The 24,930-nt window shown below is 40.7% G+C and overlaps 2 protein-coding genes across 5 annotated transcripts in view; one reads left to right on the top strand and one right to left on the bottom strand.

Annotated features, from left to right (window-relative positions):
* ACTN2 (actinin alpha 2) overlaps positions 1-24,930 on the bottom strand; it is a 389,901-nt gene that overhangs the window by 303,508 nt on the left and 61,463 nt on the right. The gene's annotated exons all lie outside the window — the stretch shown is intronic.
* Positions 3,682-24,930, top strand: part of ERO1B (endoplasmic reticulum oxidoreductase 1 beta) — a 38,973-nt gene continuing 17,724 nt past the window's right edge. For 2 of the 4 annotated variants that reach the window (XM_023520830.1, XM_023520828.1), the window contains exons 1-7: positions 3,682-3,833; positions 9,485-9,568; positions 13,428-13,469; positions 14,917-14,999; positions 19,284-19,357; positions 24,401-24,521; positions 24,655-24,701. In XM_023520830.1, coding sequence (XP_023376598.1) covers positions 14,920-14,999; positions 19,284-19,357; positions 24,401-24,521; positions 24,655-24,701 — 322 coding nt within the window. In that variant the 5' untranslated portion in view covers positions 3,682-3,833; positions 9,485-9,568; positions 13,428-13,469; positions 14,917-14,919. The remainder of the gene's footprint in view (positions 3,834-9,484; positions 9,569-13,427; positions 13,470-14,916; positions 15,000-19,283; positions 19,358-24,400; positions 24,522-24,654; positions 24,702-24,930) is intronic. The other 2 variants (XM_023520829.1, XM_023520827.1) reach the window with 1 other exon arrangement.

The raw sequence follows: 24,930 nt of genomic DNA, 5'->3' as shown, positions 1-24,930 counted from the left end.
GGAAAACCCGAAATAGATAATGGAAATCCGGGCATCCCTACCAGACTTACAAAAAGGAAATTTTGGCACAAAATTATTTCCTAGTTACCAGTTGGATGTCTATTTTTGAGTAGAATTACATTTAGATACTTTTCCAAATTGAGGTCTTTTCTTTTGGCATTGTGCCAAATAATCCTCAAAAGTGAATAGATTTGGTTTTTGTTTCCAGTGGTACTTTCTAATACAGGGTTTGATCACATCTTTGACAGTACTTTAACCAGTTTCCATATACATTCTCTCATCTTAGTTGTTACATCTCTGAGAAGTGGGGCTCTTGAGGTAACTGAAGTTCAGAGCTTATGTGACTAGAATCACACTTGTTAAGTCAGTGAACAAGATGAAGCTGGAACCCCAGCGGGTCCCTTTCTGGTCTGAACAGTGTATTTCGGTGTGCTTGCTTTTTTGTCGCGTAGAAATAAAGCACTGTGGGACCCAGGAAAATGAAAAAGGGGGCCTAAGACAGGGCTTTCACTCTTCCATGGACTAAATTGGAAGCAGAACAGTAAAGCGTAAAGGGAAGGTTTTTGAAAAATACCTCTATTCACAAGAAGTCATTAAGGAGGTGACTATATTCCTCCTCTGCCTCTGACCACTGGTCATTTGAACCTTAGGGTTCAAATCCTGTGCTCTTCCCTCTCCCTACCTTGGTTGTCACGTTTATCCTCTTGGCTTTAAATGGCACCTGTATACCTGCCTTAGCATCTCCAGGCCAGGAGTGTCAGCCCCAGACGCTTACATCCAGCTACCTCTTTCCATCTCCACTTGGATGATTGCTGGGTATCTCCAGCTGGATGTACCAGGAACCAGATTCCTGATCCTTTCCCCTCAAATCTGCTCCAGCTTGTCTTCTCCCCCTTAGACGTGTGTTGCAGCCGCACTGACCTCCCTGTTGTTCTTGAAATGGAGCAAGTATGTTCTTGCCTCGAGGCCTTTGGACGTCTAGCACACACTGCTCAAGTATCCAGGTGGCTCACTTTCTTAGGCTTCTCAAGTGTCACCTTATCTGACTTGTCCACTTATCTGAATTGTTACCTTCCCTGATCATACAATAGAAGAGAGACAAAGAGACACCCTCCATGGTCCTTTTACTGCCTGATTAAAACTCTCCAGTGGCTTCCTACCTCACACAGTGTGGTGTAATCGACAGTATATTTGGTCTTTGTCACCTATTCCTGGCACAGAGCTCCTGAAACCCTAAGCTTTCTGAGTAATAGGAGTGCCTTTTGTTATTCCTAACAGCCCCTTCAGTCCCACGGGAGTGTATGCTTGTCTTTGCGAAGCTGATATTACACAAGTGCTCTCAATATGCTGGAAATCGGAGGGTCATGTTGTGACTTAGGTGGACAGGAACCCTGGATAGCCTCAGGACGGGCCTGGTCCCTGGAAGGACTTAGCAATTTGAGGACTGGGACCGGTAGCCCCAACCACTGGCCTCCAGGATGGGGAGCACCTGGAGATGGAGCGCGAGAAAGCTCCCGAGACCAGCTTTCTGAGCTCCAGGCAGTGAGCACCTAGGCTTGCGGGAGGGTGGCTGGGAGGGTGGCTGGGAGGCACAGGAGTTCGCACTTGCTCTTCACCTGGCCCCCGCTGAGTTGTTCCTTCACGGTAAACCAGCGACCCTCAGCACAGTGTTTTCCTGAGTTCCAACAAATTACCAAACCTGAGGAGGGAGTCGGGGGAACCCCCGATTGATAGTCAAGAGCAGGTGGCCTGGGGCTTGGGATTGGCGTCTGAAGGGGGAGAGGTCCTGGTGACTGAGCCCTTGGCCCGTGGGCTATGCTGGAGCTCACAGGATCAGGACTGAACTGGCGCCCTTGGTGTTGGAGAGCTGGTCGGTGTGAGAAAGTGCCAAACCTCGGTAAAAGCCAAAATCTTATAATGGTCTCCTAATTCTTTTTCTCTTTGTAGACTTTCTACATAGTCCTTTTTGTTCCTCAAAAACCTTGGGTCAGCTTACTGCCTTGGGGCCTTTATTTTAGTATTCCCAATGCCTGGAATGCCCCCCAAGCCCCCGCAAAAGCATGGCTTTCTCCTTTCTCCAAGTTTTACCAAAATTTCAGTGAGACCGTCCATAACTATTTGTTTTTAAATCGTAGCAGCCCGAACTCAGCAATACCTGTCTCCATTCTGAAGTTTTCTTCCATATCATTTTATTACCATCTGACAGACTATCTTTGCTCATTCTTTTTTCTTTCCTCCTCTGAGAATGTAAGGTCCTGGAGGGCAGAGATTTTGGTCTTTCTTTTTACTTCTTCTAATTCTATATTTCTAGCACTTAGAACAGTGCAACATCTTGGCTAGACGTCAGTAAAATGTTATCAAAAGAAGCATATCACAGAGAAATCCACACATTAGGTTCCATTAATCTCAAAGTTCAAAAACAGAAAAAAAAAAAAAATCCAACAAAAACCCTTTAAATATGTTGTTCAGGGGTACATCATTTGAGATGAAATTACAAAGAGTAAAGAAAATAACAAAAATAAGATTTTTTACCTCTGGGGGAGGGGTCCGTGATTAAGGAGGGACTTAAAAGATACTGGCAGTATTCCATGCTTATTTTTTTTGAAGTTTGGTGATACACAGGTTTTTGTCTTAGTAGTCGTCTTTAAGAGTTAGAAATATGTACGTGCTAATTTCATATACCCCACGCCAGCCCCTACCACAATTAAAATATTTTTAGAAAATATGCTTTACTGACTAAAAATAAACAATTTAACAAAAATTCATAAAAAGGAGCAGTCATTGGATAAAATGTTTGAAAACCTAGACAGTTATTTTTAGTTTTTTTTTTCTTCCTATTACTATTTAGGGGTCTAGATTTTGAAGGTTTGTAAGTAGAACAGTGGAATGACATTCGGCAGCTAGCGACAGGATCTTAGTGAGTGGGTGGGTTTGCAAAGCATGTAGAATTCCAGGCCAAAATTCTCCATAATGACTCCCATTCTTTATCTTAAGGTAATAGAGCCCTAACTCTTTACGTCATGAAAAATGTTTTATGGAATTTTTGGACTCTGAACTCACTTCATAAATATCAATTTTTCTTCGATTAACGTATACTTTGAGTGCTGGATAAGAGCATGTATTTTAAAGTGTGACAGACTTGGGAGTAAGTCTTGTCTATGTTGGAAAAAATTATTTTAACCGTGCTAATCCTTAATTTCCTTATATGTAAAATGAGGATAATAATGCCTATTTCATTGGGTAGTTAGAGAGTAAATGAGATAACATACATAAAGCTCTTAGCACCATTCCTATCACGTTAAGTATTCCATAGATGGCAGTCTAAAAGAAAGATAGGGTTACTACAGCAATATTATTTCAGTCCGTGACTTCTAGGTTAGTCTTGAAAGAGACTGCTTCAGCATTCCAACGACTATTTGGATTTTATATGTGTTTAGGCAAGGGAAGGCGCATTCAATATTTTTCTTTTTGACCACTAAACAAGAACGTTTAGTTCTTCAGAACAGGTACATCTGATCCTTCTGTTGTTTCTATTGAATTGGCTGTAGTAAAAACTGACTGCTTTAGTATTATGTACCTTAATTAGCAGACACTAGCTAATTTGAATGTATAAATTATCTTTTATATAACAGTACAGCTTTGTTAGGTTGAAACCTATTTTAAATTTTGTGCATATATATGTATATACACACACATATATATTTTTCGCCTAGGTCACCGGAGTCCTGGATGATTGCTTGTGTGATATTGATAGCATCGATAACTTCAACACATTTAAAATCTTCCCCAAAATCAAAAAATTGCAAGAGAGAGACTACTTCCGTTATTACAAGGTATGCTTATAATTTTTTATTCCGTTGGTACCAGAGAGTTGTATATTGCTCTCTACAGATGTGACTTTTATCACCCTTTTGAAAACCCATTTTGACTCTTCTTTAGAACCCTATGTGTATCTTTTATCACTGGAACAGCAAGAGTCTGAACCCTCTTCCTGTGGTTGGGGAATTCATCTTTCAGTTTTGGTTTTGAGGCAGAGACTCCTTCCTTCATAAAAGCCGAAAATGCCAGGGCCTTGTTTTGTCAGCCTCTCTTGTAACTTAGGTTCTGCCATCTGGACGCACCTGCCCGGGTTTCGGGCCGAGCTGATGGCAGTGACACCTGCCAGCGTCGTTAGCAGTGTAAAGTACCGCAGAGGCAGGCAGTCGCTTGCCAGCCGGGCTGAGGACACAAGCAGAACCCCGGCCAGGGCAGTGCTGCAGAATCGGCTCTTAAATCTGACCACAGTCCGCTCTAGACCTTTGCAGAGTAGCCGCTGCGAGCGTAAAGGCAGCAGCAAACGGCGGTGTTCAAAAGGACGGGGTCTTAAATTCAACGGCCGTGTTTTAAAAGCTGCCGCCGTGCTTAGCCTGTGCTCCTGCCCTCAGTAGTCAGTCGGGTTTATCATTTCTTTGATTTCATTTTTTTATTTTAAAAATCGAGCGTGATTTTCTCTTTTATCCTGATTCTGCATAGGCTACCTTAGTCCTTTAGATATTTTTGAGGTTAAAAAAAAAACAGTGTTTTCGTAGTTTTAAGTTGTGCAGAAAGGTAACAAATTAGAGAATTAAAGATTCGGGCCCAGTCTTTTCCTCCCAGGAGCACCAACGGTATCCCGAAAAGGCGAATGTTTCTCCTCCATACAAAAGCCTTTAGGATGCAGATTCCACAAATTTACTTCAAAGAGTAATCTATGCCTAAAGAAACGGAGTGTCTGGTATTCTAGGCATTTTACATACAAATAAGACAGGTTAGAATAGCTTCTTCTAATTCCCACCCCTGAATCCACGTGTCTGTGCGTTCGTAGCTGCCTTCTGCTTCCTCTGTCCTACTAGGTTTAGCCGTGTTGTTGCTGTTATAGGTCAGAATGGTTAAATATCGCCAGTTTCGTACGGTTCAGTCTAGTACAGTGGAGGACGTGTCCCTGGTGTCAAAGGTCATTCCTCCGCAAGACGTCCGGACGACACCTCCACTCAGCACTTTGTGGCCCTCACTCTTTCACTCCTCTCTTTTGGGATCGTATCTCCTGTTTCTGTGCCCCCAGAGGCTGGGTCAGTGGTAGGCACTCAAATATTTGAATAAATGAGTGAATATCTCATTTAATTTTTATACTGAACACCGTCAAGTCAGTGTTAGCCACATTTTACAAATGGAGAAACAGTGGTTCGGGTGTCCTAGGTAAAAGTTTTGTTAGGAAAAGGTGTGGGAACAGCTCACAAAATTGAAAGATAAGCTGAAGGAGCATATTTCAGAAAAGATAGAAATTAGAACAGGATTCGATGACCATTCTCTTTATGGTGCCACCAAAATTTTGGGTCAAATTCACCATTTACCCATAATTTCGCAACACCTTATACAAGAGTCAGATTCCCGGGCCCTTGACCAAAAGAGGGAAGGACAGGTTGGTTAAGAGTCGTGTTTGCATAAATATAAGGGGAGTCATTGTTTCTCAGAGGGAAATTAGAGGATGTTAAGAAGGAAAGATGAAAGTCGGAAAGGCAGACGTTCCAATGTGGTCCTTGGCTAGCCAACATACAATTTATCTTTATATATGTAATTTAAAAAATGTTCTAACCAACATAATGCAGTTATTCCCCATGTAACCAGAACATAGTCATCCTCTTCCCCACTGAGGAGAGTAAGGCAGTGGTCTCGTTAATGCATTTAGCTTTGGATAGCACCACGTTTAGGATGTTTGGGTGATATCTGCTCCTCTTCTGGTTCTGTCAACCTGTGAATTAAACAAAAAAGGAAATTTAACCAGTCTGCTCTACCTATAACAGTGGCAGAAAAGGAAAGCTAAGAGAAGTTAATTTTAAACACACATATGTGTGATTCAGCAAGCAAGGAAATGCAGAAGCAGCAGCGTACCTCGATCAACTGGTCAGTTGGCTGCCGAAGCTGGTATTTATGATTTCTCTCTCATACTATCCATTCCATTCCTTTATTCACCAGATATTTATCGAATGATTACTTTGTAGCAGACTGTATTCTGGGTGCCGTGGATACAGTAGTGAATAAGACAAAGACTCTGACCTCATGAAGCTTTTATCTGATTAGGGAGACAAACGATAAACGATAAAATATAATTTCATATGGTCGTAAGTGCTACACCCATATGAAAAAGTAGGAGATAGAGAGTAATGGGGTGTGGAAGGCAGGCAGCCCTGTTTTCGAGAAGTCGATCGGGAAAGGAAGGTATTCCCGCCGTGCCATCTGAGCAGAGACGTTCCTAGTGTGAAAGAGTAAGTCATGACTGTCTGGGGGAGGAACGTCCCAGGGAAGGGGAGTAGAACGGCGGGTATAAAGGTCTCCATTGCACGTAGAAAGGTGTAGAGCGTTTGAGGATGCAGACGGCTGGTGTGACGGAGGACGGCGAGGGCCTGGGAGAGCTGGAGAGGCACAGAGGGGGCCAGAGAAACAAGTTAGAGGCCACGTTAAACACTCAAGGAGTTGGCTCTTATCCTGAGTGTGACGAGCCATTGGGAGGCTGTCGCGGTGGTCCAGGTGAGAGGACGTGGACTCGGCCTAGGACAGTAGAGCTGGGAAATGATCAGCACAGTGTCGTATGTAAAAAGTAACAGCAGCCAGCTTTCCTTATGGACTGCACGCAGGCGTGAGGATGGTGCCTGCGTTTTGAGCTCATTACCAAAAAGTGTACCATGACCAAATGACCAAGTGGATTTTATTCTAAGAATGCAAGGATGGAGTTTTTAACAAAATTCAATTCATTCCTGATTTTTAAAAAATTCAATAAAATGAAAATGACAGGTACTTCCTTGTCTTGATAATTTCAGTCCTAACGCCAGCGTCGCCAGTGTCTTGCGGGGAAGTGCTACAGGGATCCTCACTTAGGCTGGGGACCGAGACGAAGGTACACACTGTCGCCGTCCCCGGTGGCGGTATTAGCCAGATAATCAAACAAGAAGAACCAACTAGAGACCAAAAATTTTAGAGTAAGTAAAAGTATCTTCACTTATAAATGACAAAAGTATACCTAGAAAATTGAGAGGAAATAGTAAAATGAACACAAACAATAAAAAATGCATTAAGATAGCAGGCTATAAACTTAATAAAATCCATATCTTCATAATTATAAGGAATAGCAAGTTAGAAGGTGTAGCGGATGATAAGTCCGTATTTACACTAACAATGAAAAAAGGTAAAATATATAGGAATAAATATATCAAGAAATGTACAAAGGAAGAAAACTTCACAACACTCCTGAAAAACACAAAAACAGGCTTGAACAATGGACAGGTGTCTTTGTAGTATAAAGATGTTAATTCTCCCCAAGCTAGTATATAAATTTAGTGTGATCCTAATAAAAATACCCGTCGTTTTTTTTCTGGAGCTGGACAAGTCGTCATAAGTTAAGTCCCCTGGGAAGCCAACTCTGAGACAGTAGTGTGCAAGAGGTCAGTTAGGGACTTTTGGAACCGACAAGTTAGGGAAGGGAACAGAAGGGAGGAGGTCAGGATGGGGAGACAGGGAAGTGAAGCTGTGACGTGGCCTCAGTGCAGACCTCGGTCACCCTTTGGGGAGTTCTTAAGATCGGATGACCCTCCAGAGCTGTCACCACTTGAGGCAGAGGTCTAGGCCGTTATATCCTTACACCAGTCATTGGACACGGGCCATCACAGGAAGGGGCGAGGTGACCTTGGACAAAGTGTCTCTCATCAGCCGGGGTCGGCTGCCTGCAGCACTTGCAGAAGCCCTTTATCCGTGAGGGTGATGCGAGCTACGTGTAGTGTCCTCCACCGTGTATTCGTTACCGATTGCTGCACGACGGGAGAGCCTGAAATTTAGCAACTTAAATCAGCAAACTGAGAAGGTGGCATCTGAGGAAAACCTCAAGGGAGCGAGGAAGCAAGCCTTGTGGATTTTCGGAGAGAGAGCATTCAGGCGGAGGGAACAGCAGGAGCAAAGGCCCTGAGGCCACAGGGCGCCTCGGGTATTTGAGGAACAAGGAGACAGCGCGAAAAGGCAGAGAGCAGGGAGCCAGACCGTGTGAGCCATTCTCTTGGATTTCGAACTGACCTGATTTTCAGAGGGGTTATCTGTGGAGCGAGAAGGAAGAATTAGGGATGAAGCCAAGATGTGGGCCTGAGGATCTGGAATAACGGAGTTGCTGTTTACTGAGATGTCAGAAATCCCTAGAGGGAAGAGCACAGTTTGGGGTATGTTGATAAGTCTGAGGCGCCTGTGAATGTCCCCTGGGAGAGCTGCTTGGGGCGAAGGGAGGGGGCGAAGGGAGTGAGCGTAGAAAGACCTGGAGGAGCCGCAGTGCAGGCAGAGAGCAGCCTCTGTGAAGGCTGGGACAGAAAGGAGTGAGGCGTGTGCCCCCAGGAAGGCCGTGTGGCAGGACACGCGTGGCAGGGGACGAGGTCAGAGAGGTGGGCAGCAGCCGGGTGACAGAGGGCCAGGCGGAGCTGGCTGCAGAGTTCCGATTCACTCCAAGGTGATGGGAAGTCAGGGGAAGGTTAGGAGCAGGGATTGATATAATCCGAATTATGTTTCACCGAGATGGTTATGGCTGGAAATAGATGGTACCGGAAGCAGGAGACTCGCTCTGATCTAGGCAGCAATGCCAGCGGGGAGACGTGGATAACGAACTGTTCGAGAATAAAACTGACCTTCACTCGGGCGCTCCCTCCGGAAGTCCTGCTGAAGACCTGTCTTCCCGTCGTGTTCAGAATACGGCATTCAGAATTTTTACAGTGCCCAAAATGCCCTGCACAATCTGTTCCCTGCCTGTCCCTAATCTTGTTCCCTGCCCCTCTTCCCTTCCCCACTAAAAGTCAGCGAAACTGTCATTTTCCAGTTCCCAGAACTGTCTAAGCTCTGTCACCTCACCCAAACGTAATGCCTCCTCCAAGGCCTCCAGCCACCAGCCCCCTCGTTCTCCATCACAAAACTCGAGATTTTCCTCGGTAGTTGGCAGGCAACCACAACTTGTTATTAAATAAACATACGAGTATCTCATTTCCGTTCCCTGCAGTAGGCTGAGTTCCAGGGGGCAAGTGCTGCTTCTGCCTCTTCCCTGGCGCAGGGCACCCGGCCCTGCCTGGGCCCCAGCCGGGCCGCTGGGTGGGCAAAGGGGCCCTTAGGTGAATGGGCCGCTGGGTGAATGGGCTGTGGAGGGTTCGTGAGCGGAGTCTGGAAGCCCATGAAGTGCGTGGGAAAATGCTTTCCGGCTCCTTCGGATGAGCTGCACACTGGACTCCATCCCACTTTTGAAGTATCAGAGGACTGATAGCATCATTTATTTTTAAAAATGAATATTCTCTCCAGTTGTCTGGGAACTGCAGTCATTTGAAATTCCGAACCAACAGGAGCTTCTCCTCATGCGCCACCACGTCCCTGGTGCCCAGCACAGGGACGCTGAAGAGAGCACCGCAGAGCTGTGACACGCGTTTGCTCATGTCGATTCACTCTTTCTCTCAAGGTTAACCTGAAGCGACCGTGTCCTTTCTGGGCAGAAGATGGCCATTGTTCAATAAAAGACTGTCACGTGGAGCCCTGTCCAGAGGTAAGACACGTTTAAAACCAGAGGCTTGTTCTAGAAGCAGCTCTGCAGTTGGCCGACTTTCAATTCATGCTTGATCGAATCTGCATCTTGTTTCATAAAAAAAAAAAAAAATGCTGCTACACTTTAAATTTCAAGTTTAAAGTGGGAATTAAAGTGTATAAAGTGGGGAAAGGCCTTGGCGTTAGGCCTTCACTTGGTCTTGTCTTTAATAAGGGAATGCTACATTTTAGACTTTATTTTTTGATATCGGGTATAATTAAATTTATTCTTCAACAGTAATTAGTTTTAAGCTATGTTTTCATTTTACTTTTTGCTTTTCTTATCTAACCAATTAGTCTAGTTTGTTGTCCTTAAAGATATGAAAAAACATCTGAACAAATGTCCTTCCTAACAGGAAAAGAATTGATCATTTTCCTTTAAGAATGTAATATGTTTTTTAATTTTTTAGTTTGAAATAATGTCAGACCTGTAGAAAAGTTGGAAGAATAGTACAAATAATTCCCAGATATTTTTTATCCAGATTTCCTAAATGTTAATCACATTTGCTTTATTATCCCTTATATGTGTGTATGTATTCATATTATTACATCCTGAATCGTTTAAGTGTAAGTTACCAACATGATGATTCCTGACCCCTAGACACTTCGGTGTGTATTTCTTTAAAAACAAGATTCTTCTCTTACCTGACCACAGCATAATTAACAATCAGGAAGTTAACATCAGTGTTATCTGTGGACCTTAACCACGTTTTGCCAACTGACTTAAGAATGTGTTTATAGCAAAAAAAAAAAGTTTCTGATTCCGATTTGTTCGTAGCATTTGGGTGCCATGTCTCCTTCATCTTTTTAATCCGGAATAGTCCCCCAGTAGTTCCTTGTCTTTCAATGTCTTGTCTTTTTTACCCTCCCTCCCTCCCTCCTTCTTTCCTTCCTTCCTTCCTTCTTTCCAGTACTCCAGTTATTTTGTAGAATACCCCTAATTTGAGTTTTTTTCTGACGTTTCCTGTTATATTCAGGCCATGCGCAGTTATACACCATAGAAATGATGGTTGTGTCCTTGTGTCCTTCTCAGCCCGTCGTATTAGGAAGCACATGACGTCATCTTCATCACTTAGTTAAGGTGGCGGTTGCCACATTTTTTCACCGGAAAGTAGGAAAAATCTTCGAGACTATGAAAATGTCCCATTTTTCATCATACTTTTACCATCGTAATTTCAGCATCCGTCGATGATTCCTGCCTGAATTACCATAATATTTGCCAATAGTGATTTTCCGATTCCATTTCTTCTGCATTTATTAGTTGGCATTCTACTGTAAGCAGGAGATTTTTCTTTATTTCCTTATTGTATGTTTATGTCAGTATGAACTTGAATTATTTTCAATATTTTTTATAACGGCTTTACCGAGACATAATTTCCATACTCTAAAATTCACTCTTTCTAAAGTGTACAATTCAGTGGTTTTTAGTACATTCACAGAATTACGCAGCCATCGCCAAGTAATTTTAAAGCATTTCACACCCCCGCCATTGGCAGTCACTCCCCGTTCCCCCTTCTCCTGGAAACACGAACCCCGTGTCTTTCTCCATGGCTTTGCCAATTACGGACGTTTCACGTAAATAGAATCCCATCACGTGCGGTCTCCTGTGACTGGCTTCTTTTGCTTCTCGCAGCATCCTCAGGGTTCATCACACTGCACCCTGTATCAGTGCTTCATTCCGGTTGCCGAATGACACTGTGCTGTGGGTACGCCTCGGCTTGTTAGTTGTCACTTGGTGGGCATTTGGGATGTTTCCCCTTTTGGGTCACTGTGGCTGTGGACACTTATTTATACCTGCTGCGGACACTCAAGTATAAGTTTTCGCGTGGGCATCTGTTTTCAGTTCTCTCACGCGTATATCCTGGACCGGAATTGCTGGGTCCTGGAGTAACTAACTGTCTGAGGACCTGCCAGACTGTTTCCGGTGTGGCTGCACAGTTTACGTTCCCTCCCGCCCGTGTGACAGTCCCAGCTTCTGTACATACTTGTCAACACTTGTTATCGTCTTTTATTTTAGCCGTCCTTGCGAATGCATTTCCCTGATGGCCAATAACGTTGAGCATCTTTTCACTGGCCATTTTTTCTTCTTTGGAGAAAAGTCTATTCAAATCTTTTGCCGATTTTTAAATTGAGTTGCCTTTTTATTGCTGAGTTCTAAGAGTTATTTTGCTTTGCACAGTATGTATTTCTAAATTGTTTTTACGTTAAAATAGTGTTATTTATTGACAGCGGATTATCTTCTTTAGTCCGAAGTTTCGAATAAGAATAAATGAAAGTATTTATTTGTATATGAATCGTGAACATAAGAAATATATCTATGCATTTAAAAATTCCTGTCTATTCCCTTTCCAATCCCCGTTCCCTTCCCTTTTTCCCTAGAGATAAAAATGATCCTTTTAAGTGATGTGAGGATATTTTTATTTTTCTCTCTTTGAGGGAAAATTCAGTAGGCATTTCATGTTGAACTCAGACTTGTCATAATACGGAGTTAAACTTTGCATTCTGTAATTTGAAGTCTAATTTAATCGTGAGGGGTCACTTAATTCTGTAATTTTCAGACTGCATTGTATTACTTGTGTTAGTGGCAACAACCAGGTTTATTTCATGCTTGATTTTAGTTATTAACTTTATAATTTAAATAATTCTTTTTGTGATTTTTATACATTATTCATGACGATCGTCTATGGTACCTACCCCCCATGTTTCTGAATGGCCTCTGTTAAGATTTAAGACAAATTATTGCATTTGGCATCAAATTTTTTAAAAAGCTGCTAAAGATTTTGATTTTAGCATATTATGCTCTACTAGCTAGAGGACTTATAGGAGTCAGAGTGCTTTTGTTGGTTAGTATTTATTCCATATTTTAAATTCACGATCTTATAACTGTGACTGCTAGATTTGACTTGAATTGTACAATTTTCTGTCTTCTGGCAGTGTTAAAGAGGTTCTAGGAAACACTGAAATAAAATACTGGCTGCAAGTAATATTTCTATCTATGTGGTCTTTTTCTTGGTTACAAAAAAATCTCTTATCATAATTGTTATTTACATTCTTTAACCTGAAAGGAAAATATTCTGGATATTTGGTTAAAATTTATGAAACATGAAAATTTTTTAGTAGTTAACTGGCTATTAATTTGATAACTCATAGATTCAAATATCAGAAATCAGTCCCCTGGGTTGATCAGAGGATCGATCTATGATTGGTTTCAGATATGATTTTTGTTTAAAATTGTTTTTGATAAACCAGGTGTAATTCATAAATTTGTTTGTTAAAGCCTAAAAGTAATTATTAGCTTCGTAGAAAAGAAAATTGTACCTATATGCAGTTCTTCTACTGGTAAACCCTAGGTAAATCGTATTCTTACCTTCTACTATTAATCCAAAATTGCCTAAACTTTAAACGTCGGTTTAGAGTAGAAATTAAAATCCAGCATGACATATTTCAAATAATTTTGAAAACTTTAAAATTTTTATCTCTGTGGTAAGAAAGTTTATGGAAAAAGCGATTGTCATTTTTTTTAAAACCTTAAAATTACATGAACTTAAATACTGCATAGAGAGTTTAAATTAGAGCTGACTTTGATGCTCTGATTTTGTATATCATTCAGCTTTCTATCCTATGATTTACAAATCTGTACATTGGTACAATTCTACCTACTATTTACTGCAAAGAGGTAATATGAAAACAGAATTTGAACCAATGTGTATTTTTCTCCTCATAGAATAAAAGTCTTTGTATTAGAGCAATAGCATTATTAATTTGTGAAGAAATCTCAAAAAAGGATTGCTTTTAACGTTATTGTTGTTTGTTCTTTTAAGAGCAAAATTCCAGTGGGAATTAAAGCCGGGAGGTCTAACAAGGTGAGTCCCTCCTCCTCCTGGACACTCTCTGCTTCACGTGCCCAAACCCACCACTTGCTGTGGCGCTGGTTGTGGAAGAGACCGCCCGCACCTCTGGACTGTGCTTAGCTGGGAGTGGCCACATCTGCCTTAAAATCCCAAATTCCTAATTCTTGCAGCCAGCAGAGAAGCTGTGCAGTCTTACGATTAAAATTATATAGCTTGTTTCGAAATGCTTCAGCTCTGTGTTTGGAAACTCCAGAACTGCAGAGGGTAACGTGTCAGTCGGCCTCCTCGGCTGGCATTTTATCGTGCACGTGTGTTTTTGTCCTTCAGTTAGCGAACCTGTCATATTCAGGACAGTATTGTGTAAACAGTCATCAAGACATTACAAGAGCATTGTACTTGTAAATGGAATCAATGTATTTGTTATAGGTGATCCTTCTTCTCATCTGCGCATGCCACGATTTACTTTGTCCCTCTGCTTCCACGCGCATCCTCTCCCCGCGTTCTTCTGCTCTCTCCCCGCCCTGGCCTTCTGTTCGTGCTCACTCTTTAATGTGTGTGTGTTTCAGATCTAAAGTACATAACCAAACAGCGTAGGACAGTTAGAGTCTCTTCCTGACCTCTTCCCAATCCCATTCTGTTTCCTCCCTCCCCAGAGCTAGTTTTCTGAAGTCTGTGTATCTTTCTGTGATCCTTTTTATTTTTATACTGTATCGTGCATTTATCCACAAGTATATATAAATCTTTTATATGAAATTCCGAAACTTTTCAATAATATATGTTTTTTATTTCTTTAGGTTAAAAACATTTTTTCAGTTTGTATTTTTATTGAGTATTATGCTTTTGAAGTTTTGTCTCTATTGATCTACATAGATTTTGTTCTAACAGCTGTGTAATATTCAATTATATGACTGTATCGCGAAATAGCCATTCCCCTATTGGTCGACATATCAGTCGTTTTCAGCTTTTTGCTGTTACAGACAGTGATGCAGCAGCATCTTGTCTTTCGTGCACACATGAGTTTCTCTGGGTCTCTAGGCAGAAATAAGATTGCTGGGCCATAGGGTACGCCCGTCTCAGCATCACAAGGTAGTGCTTTCTAAAGTGGTTGTACCTCGTTTTCGTTTTAAACGTTGCTCTGGATGTAGTTTCAGTAGTGGGACTGCTGGCTTATGCATTTCTGCAGTTCTAGATAAATGTCACATTACGTTCCCGAGAGGGTTTACATCATCACCAACAATGCTGATTGTTATGTTTTTAATATCTTCGCTTCTTCATTAGGTAGAAATTTGTGACTCATTTCATTTCTATTTCTTACGTATGTTAGGGACTTCGGTAATAGGATGTATCTCTATTTAGTGTGTATAAGCATTGACAGATTTACTGTTCTGCCAGTTGAGCCTGAGATAAAGAGGAAGGTAATGATTATTACTAAACTTGTTTATTTTGAACTTCCTTTCAGTACATGAAAGTGGCAAACAATACCAAAGAATTAGAGGATTGTGAGCAAGCTAATAAACTGGGAGCAATTAACAGCACATTAAGGTAAGTTACGTTTAGTAGTATTTAAAAAATATTCTCTTGTTTATATCAGAAATCTCCAAAATGTGTTTTTTTCTTGTGATTTTAAAACATTGAAGTTTCAACTAATTTTTAAAAAGAAGAAGTGACTCTTTATCCTGAATTTCATCATAGCTTTGCTTCCTCTTCTTGGCTAAATTTATTCTTAAATTTCTAAATCATCAATAGTGACTCTATTAAAAAGTAAAAATTTAGAAGACTGCTCAGCTATCAGGGCTTATGGGTCTATTCTTCCTGATTTTTATGGGAAAAGGAACTTGAACCAATAAGTCTTTTACGAATAGTAATTCAATCTATATGTTAGATTTTGAATGATAAAAGTTTTACTATTAACATAACCATTAATAGTAAATTTCTTTTGATTTCCCGATTTGTTCTAAGTACAAACTTGCTTTCGAAGACCAACATAAATGATTTGTAAGTGGTCTCGTTATGCAATATAAAGTGACTGAACATATCTATAGTTGCGAGTGGGGAATGGAATATTACAGAAGTTCTTTTTACTTTCCATGTTTGTTTAGATTTGTATTCAGGTACTATCATTGTTATAGACTTAATAAAGTTAGCAGTTTTATTTATCTCATTGAAGAAACATTTTAATATAGAAAAGTAGAAAGGATATTATGAACACCCGTATATCCTCCACTCCAAATGAATAAATGTTAACATTTTCTACCTCTTGGCAATTGTTTTTTAAAAAAGGGAAATATCAAAGATAACTTTAAAACCTGCCACGTTCTGTTCCTCAATCCTGTTTTCTTTCCTTCCTTCTGAGGGCTAACTACTGTCATGAATTTGATGTATGTCCAGTCTACACTTTTTAAATTACATATATGTGTATAGATCTGTGTATATGATTTCATTTTTCCTTCACGTGAGATCACACTGTGTTTGACATGCTGCAACTTTCTTTTTACTCTGCACGTTTTGTTTTCTAGATCTATCCATGTTAAAATATAATGTGTCTCATTCTTTTAGTTGGTGAATGCTTTTCATATAAATATGCCATCCTTTACATATCTATATTCCTATTGATGGACAATTAGGTTGTTTCACATTTTCACTTCTATAAATTGTGCTACCTTGAGCATTATTTATTTATTTATTTTTTTTGCGTACGCTAGAAGTAAAATGGCTGAATCTTAGGGCGACCCGCTTAGAACTGTTCTTGATATTGCCTAGTGCCTTTCCAGAGTACTTGTGTGGACGATTCTGCCTCCGGCGCCGCGAACTTGTTCTGTTCTCCACATCCTCGCCAAAAGGGGTATAAAAAAGACATGAGCTGTGAATGACCACAAGATTTGCATCTAGAAAAACAGAGTTGCCATTTCCTGAACTGGGGACATCTGTAGGAGGATCAGGTTTGACAGGAAATTATAGTTCAGCCTTGGACTTAAGTTTGAGCTGCCTATGAAACACCCAGTTAGAGAAGGTGAGCGGGCAGTTGGATATACAAGTCTCAGTTTCGGGGGAGAGGTCCGGGCTGGCGATAAAATGTGGGAGTCATTCAAAGAATATATAGCGTTTAGAAACCGTTAACTGAATGAGATTATCAAGGAGAGGATGTAAAATAGAGAAATGATGCAGGGACTGGGCCTTCAGTTGTTACAAGATTTGGGGGGTAAATTGCCTGTTCATGTTCTTTGCTATTGTTTCTCCGTTGGGGGTTGCATTTTTGATTATATTAATTTGTAGGCATTCTTCGTATAATCCGATAGTTCTATGTCGGCCGTCTGGGTTCTTAGGGCTCGTCTCTTAATTTTGCTTGTAGTTTTCTTTGTCGCTTAACAGAAGTTATTAATTTTTTCAACTTTAAATTTTAAGTATAATACACATATAATAAAGTGCACAAATCTTAAGTGTAAAGGTCAATTTAATTTTACAAAGCAAACCCAACTCTGTAGCCACCGTCTAGAACAATACACTCGCCGACCAGAAGGTGGCCAGGATTCCTTTCGTAGTCACTACCATGCTCCAGAATTCACTATGATTTTCAGTTATGTTAACAGATTAGTTTTGCTTATTTATATAAATGGAATAGTAAATCTTTTCCATTTATATAAATGGAAAAGAATGTATTCTTTTGTATCTGACCTCTTTTATAAAATATTTTTTTTTGTATTTTAAGTCTCAACGTCGCCCCTTCTGTATGTCCTTAGTTATAGGACTTTTGTTCAGCTAACCTTCAGATGGTGCTCAGTGGTGGTGGTTGTGTAGTTTAGTTGTAATTTTGACGTGGTCACGAGAGGGGACCAGCACAGCGTTTACCTACTCCGCCGTCTTGACTGGAGGGAGGTCTGTACCTGGCCTCTCTCATTCAGTGTCATGTCTGTGAAATTCATTCATGTTCTTGAGCTAGTAGCATTTAATTCTTTTTAATTGATATATAGTATTCCAGAGCAAGACTGCACCATAATGTCTCATTCTGTTTTCCACTTCGAGGCCATTTCCAGAAATGTTTTGGAGGACACTTGGTGGTGCATTTGGTATAAATTTCTATGGAGAAGATACCTAGGAGTGGAATTAAATACTGCCAAGTGTTCTTCCAAAATGACTCCCAGGTGATGTTGCCACTAGTAGTGGACAAGCGTTCCTCATTCCACGGCTTCTTCAAATTTCATCATTTTCTTTTTTATCCCTCCGTGGCTGCTGTAATTCACAAACAGCTTCGTTGACATATAATCGACACGCAATACACTGTACCCATTCAGAATGTGCAGTTTAATGTTTTGATGTATACACTCCACGAAAGTCAGCACAATCAGGACGGCTGTCATATCTGTCACCCCCAAAAGTTTTCTCATGCCCCTTTGAAATCCCTCCATCTCATCTCTCCCCGTTCCTGTGTTTGCCGTTTCAAAGGCTGCTGCTTTACTTACAGCAACATCTCGACAGGTAGCCCGGGGTTAAGCTCAGGAAATTAAGTAGCTTGGCATCTGTCTTCAGACTGTCTTTTGGAAAAACTGGTCTAGGTGATCTCTGAGATTCCTTCTAACTCGTTTACAAGCCAAACTGGGCCAGTTCTATTAGTCTTAGATAAGCATTCCAGATCTTTTCTACTACCACGGCTTCGGGCAGGGGTTAGATGCAACAGTCAGCAAAATTGCATCAAATAAGGATGCTCAAAGAAAAAAGTTCCTCCAAGTTAGTCATGTTGCCAACAAGGAAATAAGAAATTATGCCAGAATTGCTTTGTTCTTTACAATTTTCAACAGAAGGTTGTCTGATTAAACGTAACTATAGTTATTGTAGCTATAATTAGAAGTCAGGCACTCTTGTTTTCTGGCACCACAGAGATTTTTCTGTTAACTTTTATTATTACATATTCCCATAGGGGACAAAAATCCCACAGTAAATTGAATTGGAAAAATTTATTAATAAAGTGTATGCGGTACAGCCCACCTTATGTCATTCAGCAGTTTCTCAAATACAAAATAAATTGGCTGTGATGGCACTGCGTTTAGGAATTAGTCACTTATACTTGGTGCACAAACAATTTTTTTTACCTTGTTTTTTCCTTTTGTGTAGCGAATAAGGAAGCGTAGTAATAATTCTCTTACAGATGCTGCCTTCACGTGTTTGAGACAGAGAAGGTCTCGAGACAGAGAATATAGTTTAAAGTGAATGTAGGTCAAAGTTTATTTAAATGAATGTAGTTCCTTTATTGGTTTTTCAAGTCAGATTTCTCGATCATAGATTTTATAAGTTGTGAGGTAGCCTGTAAAATGAATGAGGTACCGTGATAAAAGTGACCTCGGTGTTGCCAGTAAATACCACATTGATGATTGATTCTAGAAATGCAGTTCTTGGTATTTTGGGTCCTATAAGCCCAGAAGCAATTTATTGTAAAAGAATTATGAAAGTAAATTTAATTCCCACTTTAGGAAAAAATAATAAATATTCATTAGTTTCTAAGTCATTCGAAAAGGCCAGCTTGAATTTTGTGTTTAACTACATCTTATGTATATCTGTAAGTTACTTTCCTTGTCAAAGTAATTATTATTGAACTAAGGCTAATAATAGTTTTAATATAGTTAAGAAATATAAATCACTCATGGAAGTTAATATCTATTTTTCAGATATCTTGTTTTCATCATTCCTTCATGTAACCTCTAACTGAATTTGCGACACCATCTAATTGATAAAGAAGTGACCTCAGATTATCTATTCGTAATTACATGAGGATACAGTGTTAAAATTTTCAACTCCAAATTTAATCATTTTCTTTTTTATCCCTCCTTCCCATAGTAATCAAAGCAAAGAAGCTTTCATCGACTGGGCAAGATATGACGATTCACAGGATCACTTTTGTGAACTTGACGGTAATAAAGTCAACTATCGTAATTAAATTATTTTAATTTTAACTCTTTTATAAGACGTGAAATCAATGAAAATATCAACAGAGTTATAGCTATAATGTACTGGATGTTGCTGTGTGGATCTTATCATTCATAATGACATTTATTGAGAGCCTGTGTTCTAAGCCCTGTGCTAAGTGCCTTAAGTACCTTATTTCTCACCTTTACAGCTACCTTGTTAAGTGTGTTTATTTCATATCCGAGGACGATGGGTCTCAGAAAGACTAAGTAACTTGCCAAGTCCCACAAGGGCAAGAGGCTGAGACAGGATTCAATCTCAAATCTGTCTGAATCTAAAATCTGTGTTCTTCACATTATGACACACTGTCTCCTACGGACCTCCAATTCAAGCCACGTGGTTACAGGCCTGTGAACGTATAAAATGTTCACAATAGCATTTGTTGGAGTTCTCAACGGACGGGCACAGACACCTTCCAGTACTGGGGAAGACTCTAATTTGACTTCCCCACGGCTCTCTTTCCAAGAATTCCCTGGAATGGTACAAAGACAGGGCACTGTCCAACAGTAACTGCCACTTCTCTTAACAGAAGGTAATTTAGGTGACTCACAATTTTCTTATCTATAGAATAGTCCCAAGAATTGTGTGCGTAGACGTAAATCATTCGGCCTCTGTTTTTACATTGTACCTTGGTGTCATTATATTTTTGGTGGTGGAAGAGAATTTGGGGGTCAAGCATGCATAGTTGGAAACAGAGCAGACCTTCTTCTGAACTTTCAAAACATCTGGAGTGGTCGTACTGCTCTCTAAAGGTTTTTAAAAGACTCATATAGAATTGTGCTGTTAATCCAGGCTACGGTGAAGCAGTCGACAGGGAGCTTCCACAGAAGTCTAGTAAATAGAGAAGATGCGGGATGGAATATTATTACCACGGTTGATATGGTTTCAGGGGGGAAATTTTAAGAAATCTGAGCAAAGTTTCTTTGGGTATCTGGGCAATTCATAAATACCCCTGTTACGATATTTAGAATTGTCAGAGGTTTAATCAGCACAAGCCATTGTATCCAGGTGGAGTGCACGTGTCACCGCTTATGCTTTCATTTGCCTTTGGTTATTCTAATTATATTTGAGTGTTTAACACTCGTAGTCACTTCTTTCCAACTTCTCATTTTAACTATTCTTTGATTCAAACAAAAAAAAATTCAGTAGTCCTTGTTTAACAGGTTTTCAGATTAAAAATCATTTCTGCGACTATATATTTCTCTTACAGTAAATAGCGTGAACGTATTTCTCTGTAGGTATTTCATGCTACTCGGGGGTCACTTGCTATGATTGAGTTGACGTGCTCCATCGTCATTAGTCGTGCTAACTAATTTTTTAACATTAGCTTCTTAAATTGTAAAAGTGGAAGAGATGTCCTATAAGAATGTAAGTAAAAGCATCGTTTAAGATTTTTAGGGTTACATAATTGCAGCAATTAGTAACTTTTATATTTTATGTAGTTTTTAAATAGAAAACCATGCTGCTAGTCGGATTGCCACATCCAGGCAGTGACGTTTGCGAGTGCCCCAATGATCAAGGCCTGCAGTTTTCAGAAACACTCTGAGAGTGGCTAAGGGTCATTTTTTAGTTGATATTGCTGTTATCTAAAATTATCAGATTAAAACAAAATCTAAAGAGTTCGCCCCGGTTTATTGGGATCTATCTACACACTCTGCTCTCTGCCGTTTTGTTGTTGGTCCTATCGTTATTTGAAAGGAAGATGATCTCTATAGATTTGTGCTGTTAATCCAGGCTAGGGATCCCTGTAGATCCCTACAGATCAATTAGTAAGTTTTTAAATAATAGCCGTTTGAGGTAGGCTGCCCTTGCTACCCTCTCGCTTTTTGTTGTTATTGTCTTTATGCATGGCTGGCTTCTCCCTTTGCTTCAGGTTTCTGCTCAAATGTCACCTCACCAAAGCCCGCTGTCACTCCCTGTATAAAATAGTGACCGCATGGCCCTGCGCTGCTGCCTGCTCTCCCAGGGCACCGGGGCCGCCCTGTGAGCGCCTGTGTGTTATTTAGTTTTACGGTCATCATCCGTTACCCCCAACTAGACTGAGCCACTTGAGGGCAAGGGCCTTATCCTTTTGGCTCAATTCTGTGTCCCCAGCGCCTAGGACAGTGCCTGGACATGGTACACGCACCATAAACCATTGCCGAATGAAGTCATTGGTTCATAATTGACCTATGTAGTGTGATAGATTTTTACTTTTATATTTTAAAACATGTCGATTAATTAAAAGTATTGTTTAAAGTAGTTTCTAAATCTACGTGTGCTTCAAGATTACGCGGGAGCGTTATAACCTACCGAGTAATTCATGTTCTGACAGTGGGCTGTGGGGGCTGGGGATAGAGTTGGTGATGGGGGCTTGTGGGCTCACTCCTGAGTCTGTATCCCAATATTTTTGATCTGTGTCCCTGTGTCCATAAGCAAAAAGCCCGCACACGAAGCTGGCCTGTGCTCCCATTATAAGAGATTTGGGTTAGGAGGCGGGAAGGGGTGTCTGGCGTCCTGGAAAATGAGATGCGGGGCAGCCTCATGACGTCCCTACTAAGTGAGGAGACTGGCGAGAAAACTCAGTGGGGAGAAAAGGTGTGCTTGAGAAGGTTTGGAAAAACATAGTTCAGGTTGACGAATTCCCAGAATTAGGTGTTTCGATTCAGTGGACATTCCTCGAATCCCTGGGTGATGGTTGGCACAGTCAGTAGAGAGATCAGCTTCGCAGCAGCTTCGTAGAGGGGGAGAGAGAGCTTTGCGAGGAGGACACAGCAGGGATCCAAAGAGAATGTGTCGAATGAATGCCGTAGCTGTACTAACGGAAGTAAGTTATAGTTTAGGAACAGATCAGCTCAAATCACGTCACAGGTGTCCCCAGAGGTGAGGATGGGCGCCAGGCCTGGTGCGCGCATAGGCGGCTTTCTCCCACACTCATTCCTCACTCTGGGTGTGATGAAACCCTTGTCTCTTCTGTAAATGGACAGATAGTGACTATTTCAGGCTTTATGAACCGTGTCGTCTGTGTTGCAGCTGCTCAGCTCTGCCATGGCAGTGTGAGAGCACACGAAAGCAAAGTCCTTACAGAAATGCCCGGCAGACGGGTCCACGGGCCAGTTCGCTAACCCCTCCTGTAGGGTAACAACGCCCACCTTTTTCAGGATTTGAAAAAGCATTAAAAAATTATTAAACAACTTTTGAATGAATTAAGGGAATACACATTGAGAACATTGAGAATGTAAGTTTTACTTAAGAAAGTAATTAAAAATTGATATAATTGATTTTACTCTTGTGATTTTCTACTCCCTCAAAATATATTTTAAATCAGAATACTTCAATATCTGAATCCAGCTGTTTTTCTTTATTGGTTTAGTTGCTTGTTGGGTGAAGAGGATGCTACTAGTCGAATCGACGATGTGTAGGCTGACGTGCACACGCACGTTCTCATACGCGTGTACCTATTCGTGTCAGTAAATATACGTTTGGGTGCTTAATATTTGTAAAGCTCACATACATAATTTAACCAATTTTGCAAATGAATTTAACCAAGAACAGCTCAAGGAAATTAAAAATATATAACAGAAACTAGTGAATTGTAGAACTTTTGTTGGAATTTTACTAGAAAAGCCATACTTTTATTGACTTAATAATTTGAATATTTTTAAATTAATATTTTAAAAAGTAAATTGTTTTTAAGTCCTAAATTAATCTATTGGACGGTTTCCATTTCTCCATCTGTGAATTAACTGTTTTATGTGACTTGACTTTTGTAGAGTGAAATATCTAAGTTCTGTCAACGCTAGATATAGAGCCAGCGTTTTTCCAAACTCACGCTCCCATTGTCTGTGATGGATGCGGCTCGTTTAGTAATGCCGAGTCGTAACGGCCCTCGTGCTCTTCCTGCGTCACAGAAGTACAAGTACTTGGCAGGCACGGGTCAGCGTGCCGCGTCCCCTTATTATCATGGATAGTCCTAGGCTGCGGTCGTTGAATGGCCAGTGAATATCGTTGGCTGGCAGGAAGATATATTCTCAGGTAATGAGGAGAAGAGGGACCGTATTTAGCCACTATTTTAAGGCAGGTTCCTGTATCCTCTTGACTTAATCTCATGACACCAATAGGCAGGAAGCGTATAAATAAAGGAATACGTCTGTGCCGACATACGTGGCCCTTCAGCTAATACGCATCACGACCCCACATTCGTGGGCGCGGGCACTGTGGTTTTCTTCCGGGTGTGACACGTGTTTCCCTTCCTACCTGGAATGCACACCTCAGTGACGAAGACCGTTTTTCTTTATCTTTTGGATCCCGTAGAGCTCTCTTTTAAAATGTCCAGATAGTGGAGATCTAGTAAATACTCATGTAGGTCTCAACACAGAAAGTGGTTATTTAATTTTAAATGTCTTAAGTTCTTGAAATTTGCCTGTATTGATTGGAGAGGGAAAAAAGCACTTCAGTGTGTGAACATTGGCAAAAATAATAACTTTTTTCAACTAGACCATTATGTAAGTCTATGATCAATTTGGAATCAAAGTTAATGAGCCATTTACTTCATAAGTCAAAGTAGAGAGTAGCAGGAAAATGTCTATTTTTAATACAGTACATGCTAACAAAACAAGTGTTTCCAAGCATGTGTTTAGGGCCATATATGAGGAGAAAACAAATCAAATGTTAAGACAAGGGATGATTCTGTTAGGTCTTTTTAGTCCTGGCAGAAAAACTGAAGAAACGATGAATGCCTCTAATAAGGTGAGAACTGTAGCCTGACCTCAGAGCACCGAGTGTCCAGAGGACAGGGAGGAGGAGGTTTTCCTCCATCAAGTCCAAGTTCGTACAAGTCTCAGGTCAAGTACAGTCACAAGTGTGCTCACCACTCCGCCATTCCAGTTGGAGAGGCCTTGAAAAGCGTAGCATTTCTGTAAGCTTTCGGTAGTCCTCTGCTTTGTAACGCTAAACCCCAGATAAATGGTGAACTAGGGATGGTTATACTTATGGATTTTCTTGTGCAGATGAGAGGTCTCCAGCTGCCCAGTACGTGGACCTGTTGCTGAACCCAGAGCGTTACACCGGCTACAAAGGGCCGTCCGCGTGGAGAGTGTGGAACAGCATCTACGAAGAAAACTGTTTCAAGTAACTGGGGGCGGGGCGGGGAGGAGGGTGACTGGAGGGCGGAGGGAGGAGACCATTTGTTTCTGTTGGAGAAAACATTACATAACAAACTCAAACCATGTTATATTTGAGTTTCGTGCTTTTTCTTTTCCAGGCCTCGATCTGTTTATCGTCCTTTAAATCCTCTGGCACCCAGCCGAGGTGGGTTTTTCATACATTTTTATGCCTTTAGAGATTGTTTATAAAATGTCATTGTAACTAAACTGAATTTGAGAAAATTTTCAACTATTTTATATTTTGCTTTATTTGAATGACCAAAAGTATGAGAGTAGATTATAGTCAAGTCTCATGATTTCTACGTGTTTTTGTTGAGTGCCTGATACATGCCAGGACCTAAACTAGAGCTTTATGTAAAATTAATTAGAATATA

The sequence above is a fragment of the Pteropus vampyrus genome, unplaced genomic scaffold (assembly GCF_000151845.1).
Source record: "Pteropus vampyrus isolate Shadow unplaced genomic scaffold, Pvam_2.0 Scaffold279, whole genome shotgun sequence".
Taxonomy (NCBI): domain Eukaryota; kingdom Metazoa; phylum Chordata; class Mammalia; order Chiroptera; family Pteropodidae; genus Pteropus; species Pteropus vampyrus.
The sequence above is the reverse complement of the archived record's forward strand: the minus strand, read 5'-3'. Positions and strand labels throughout refer to the sequence as shown.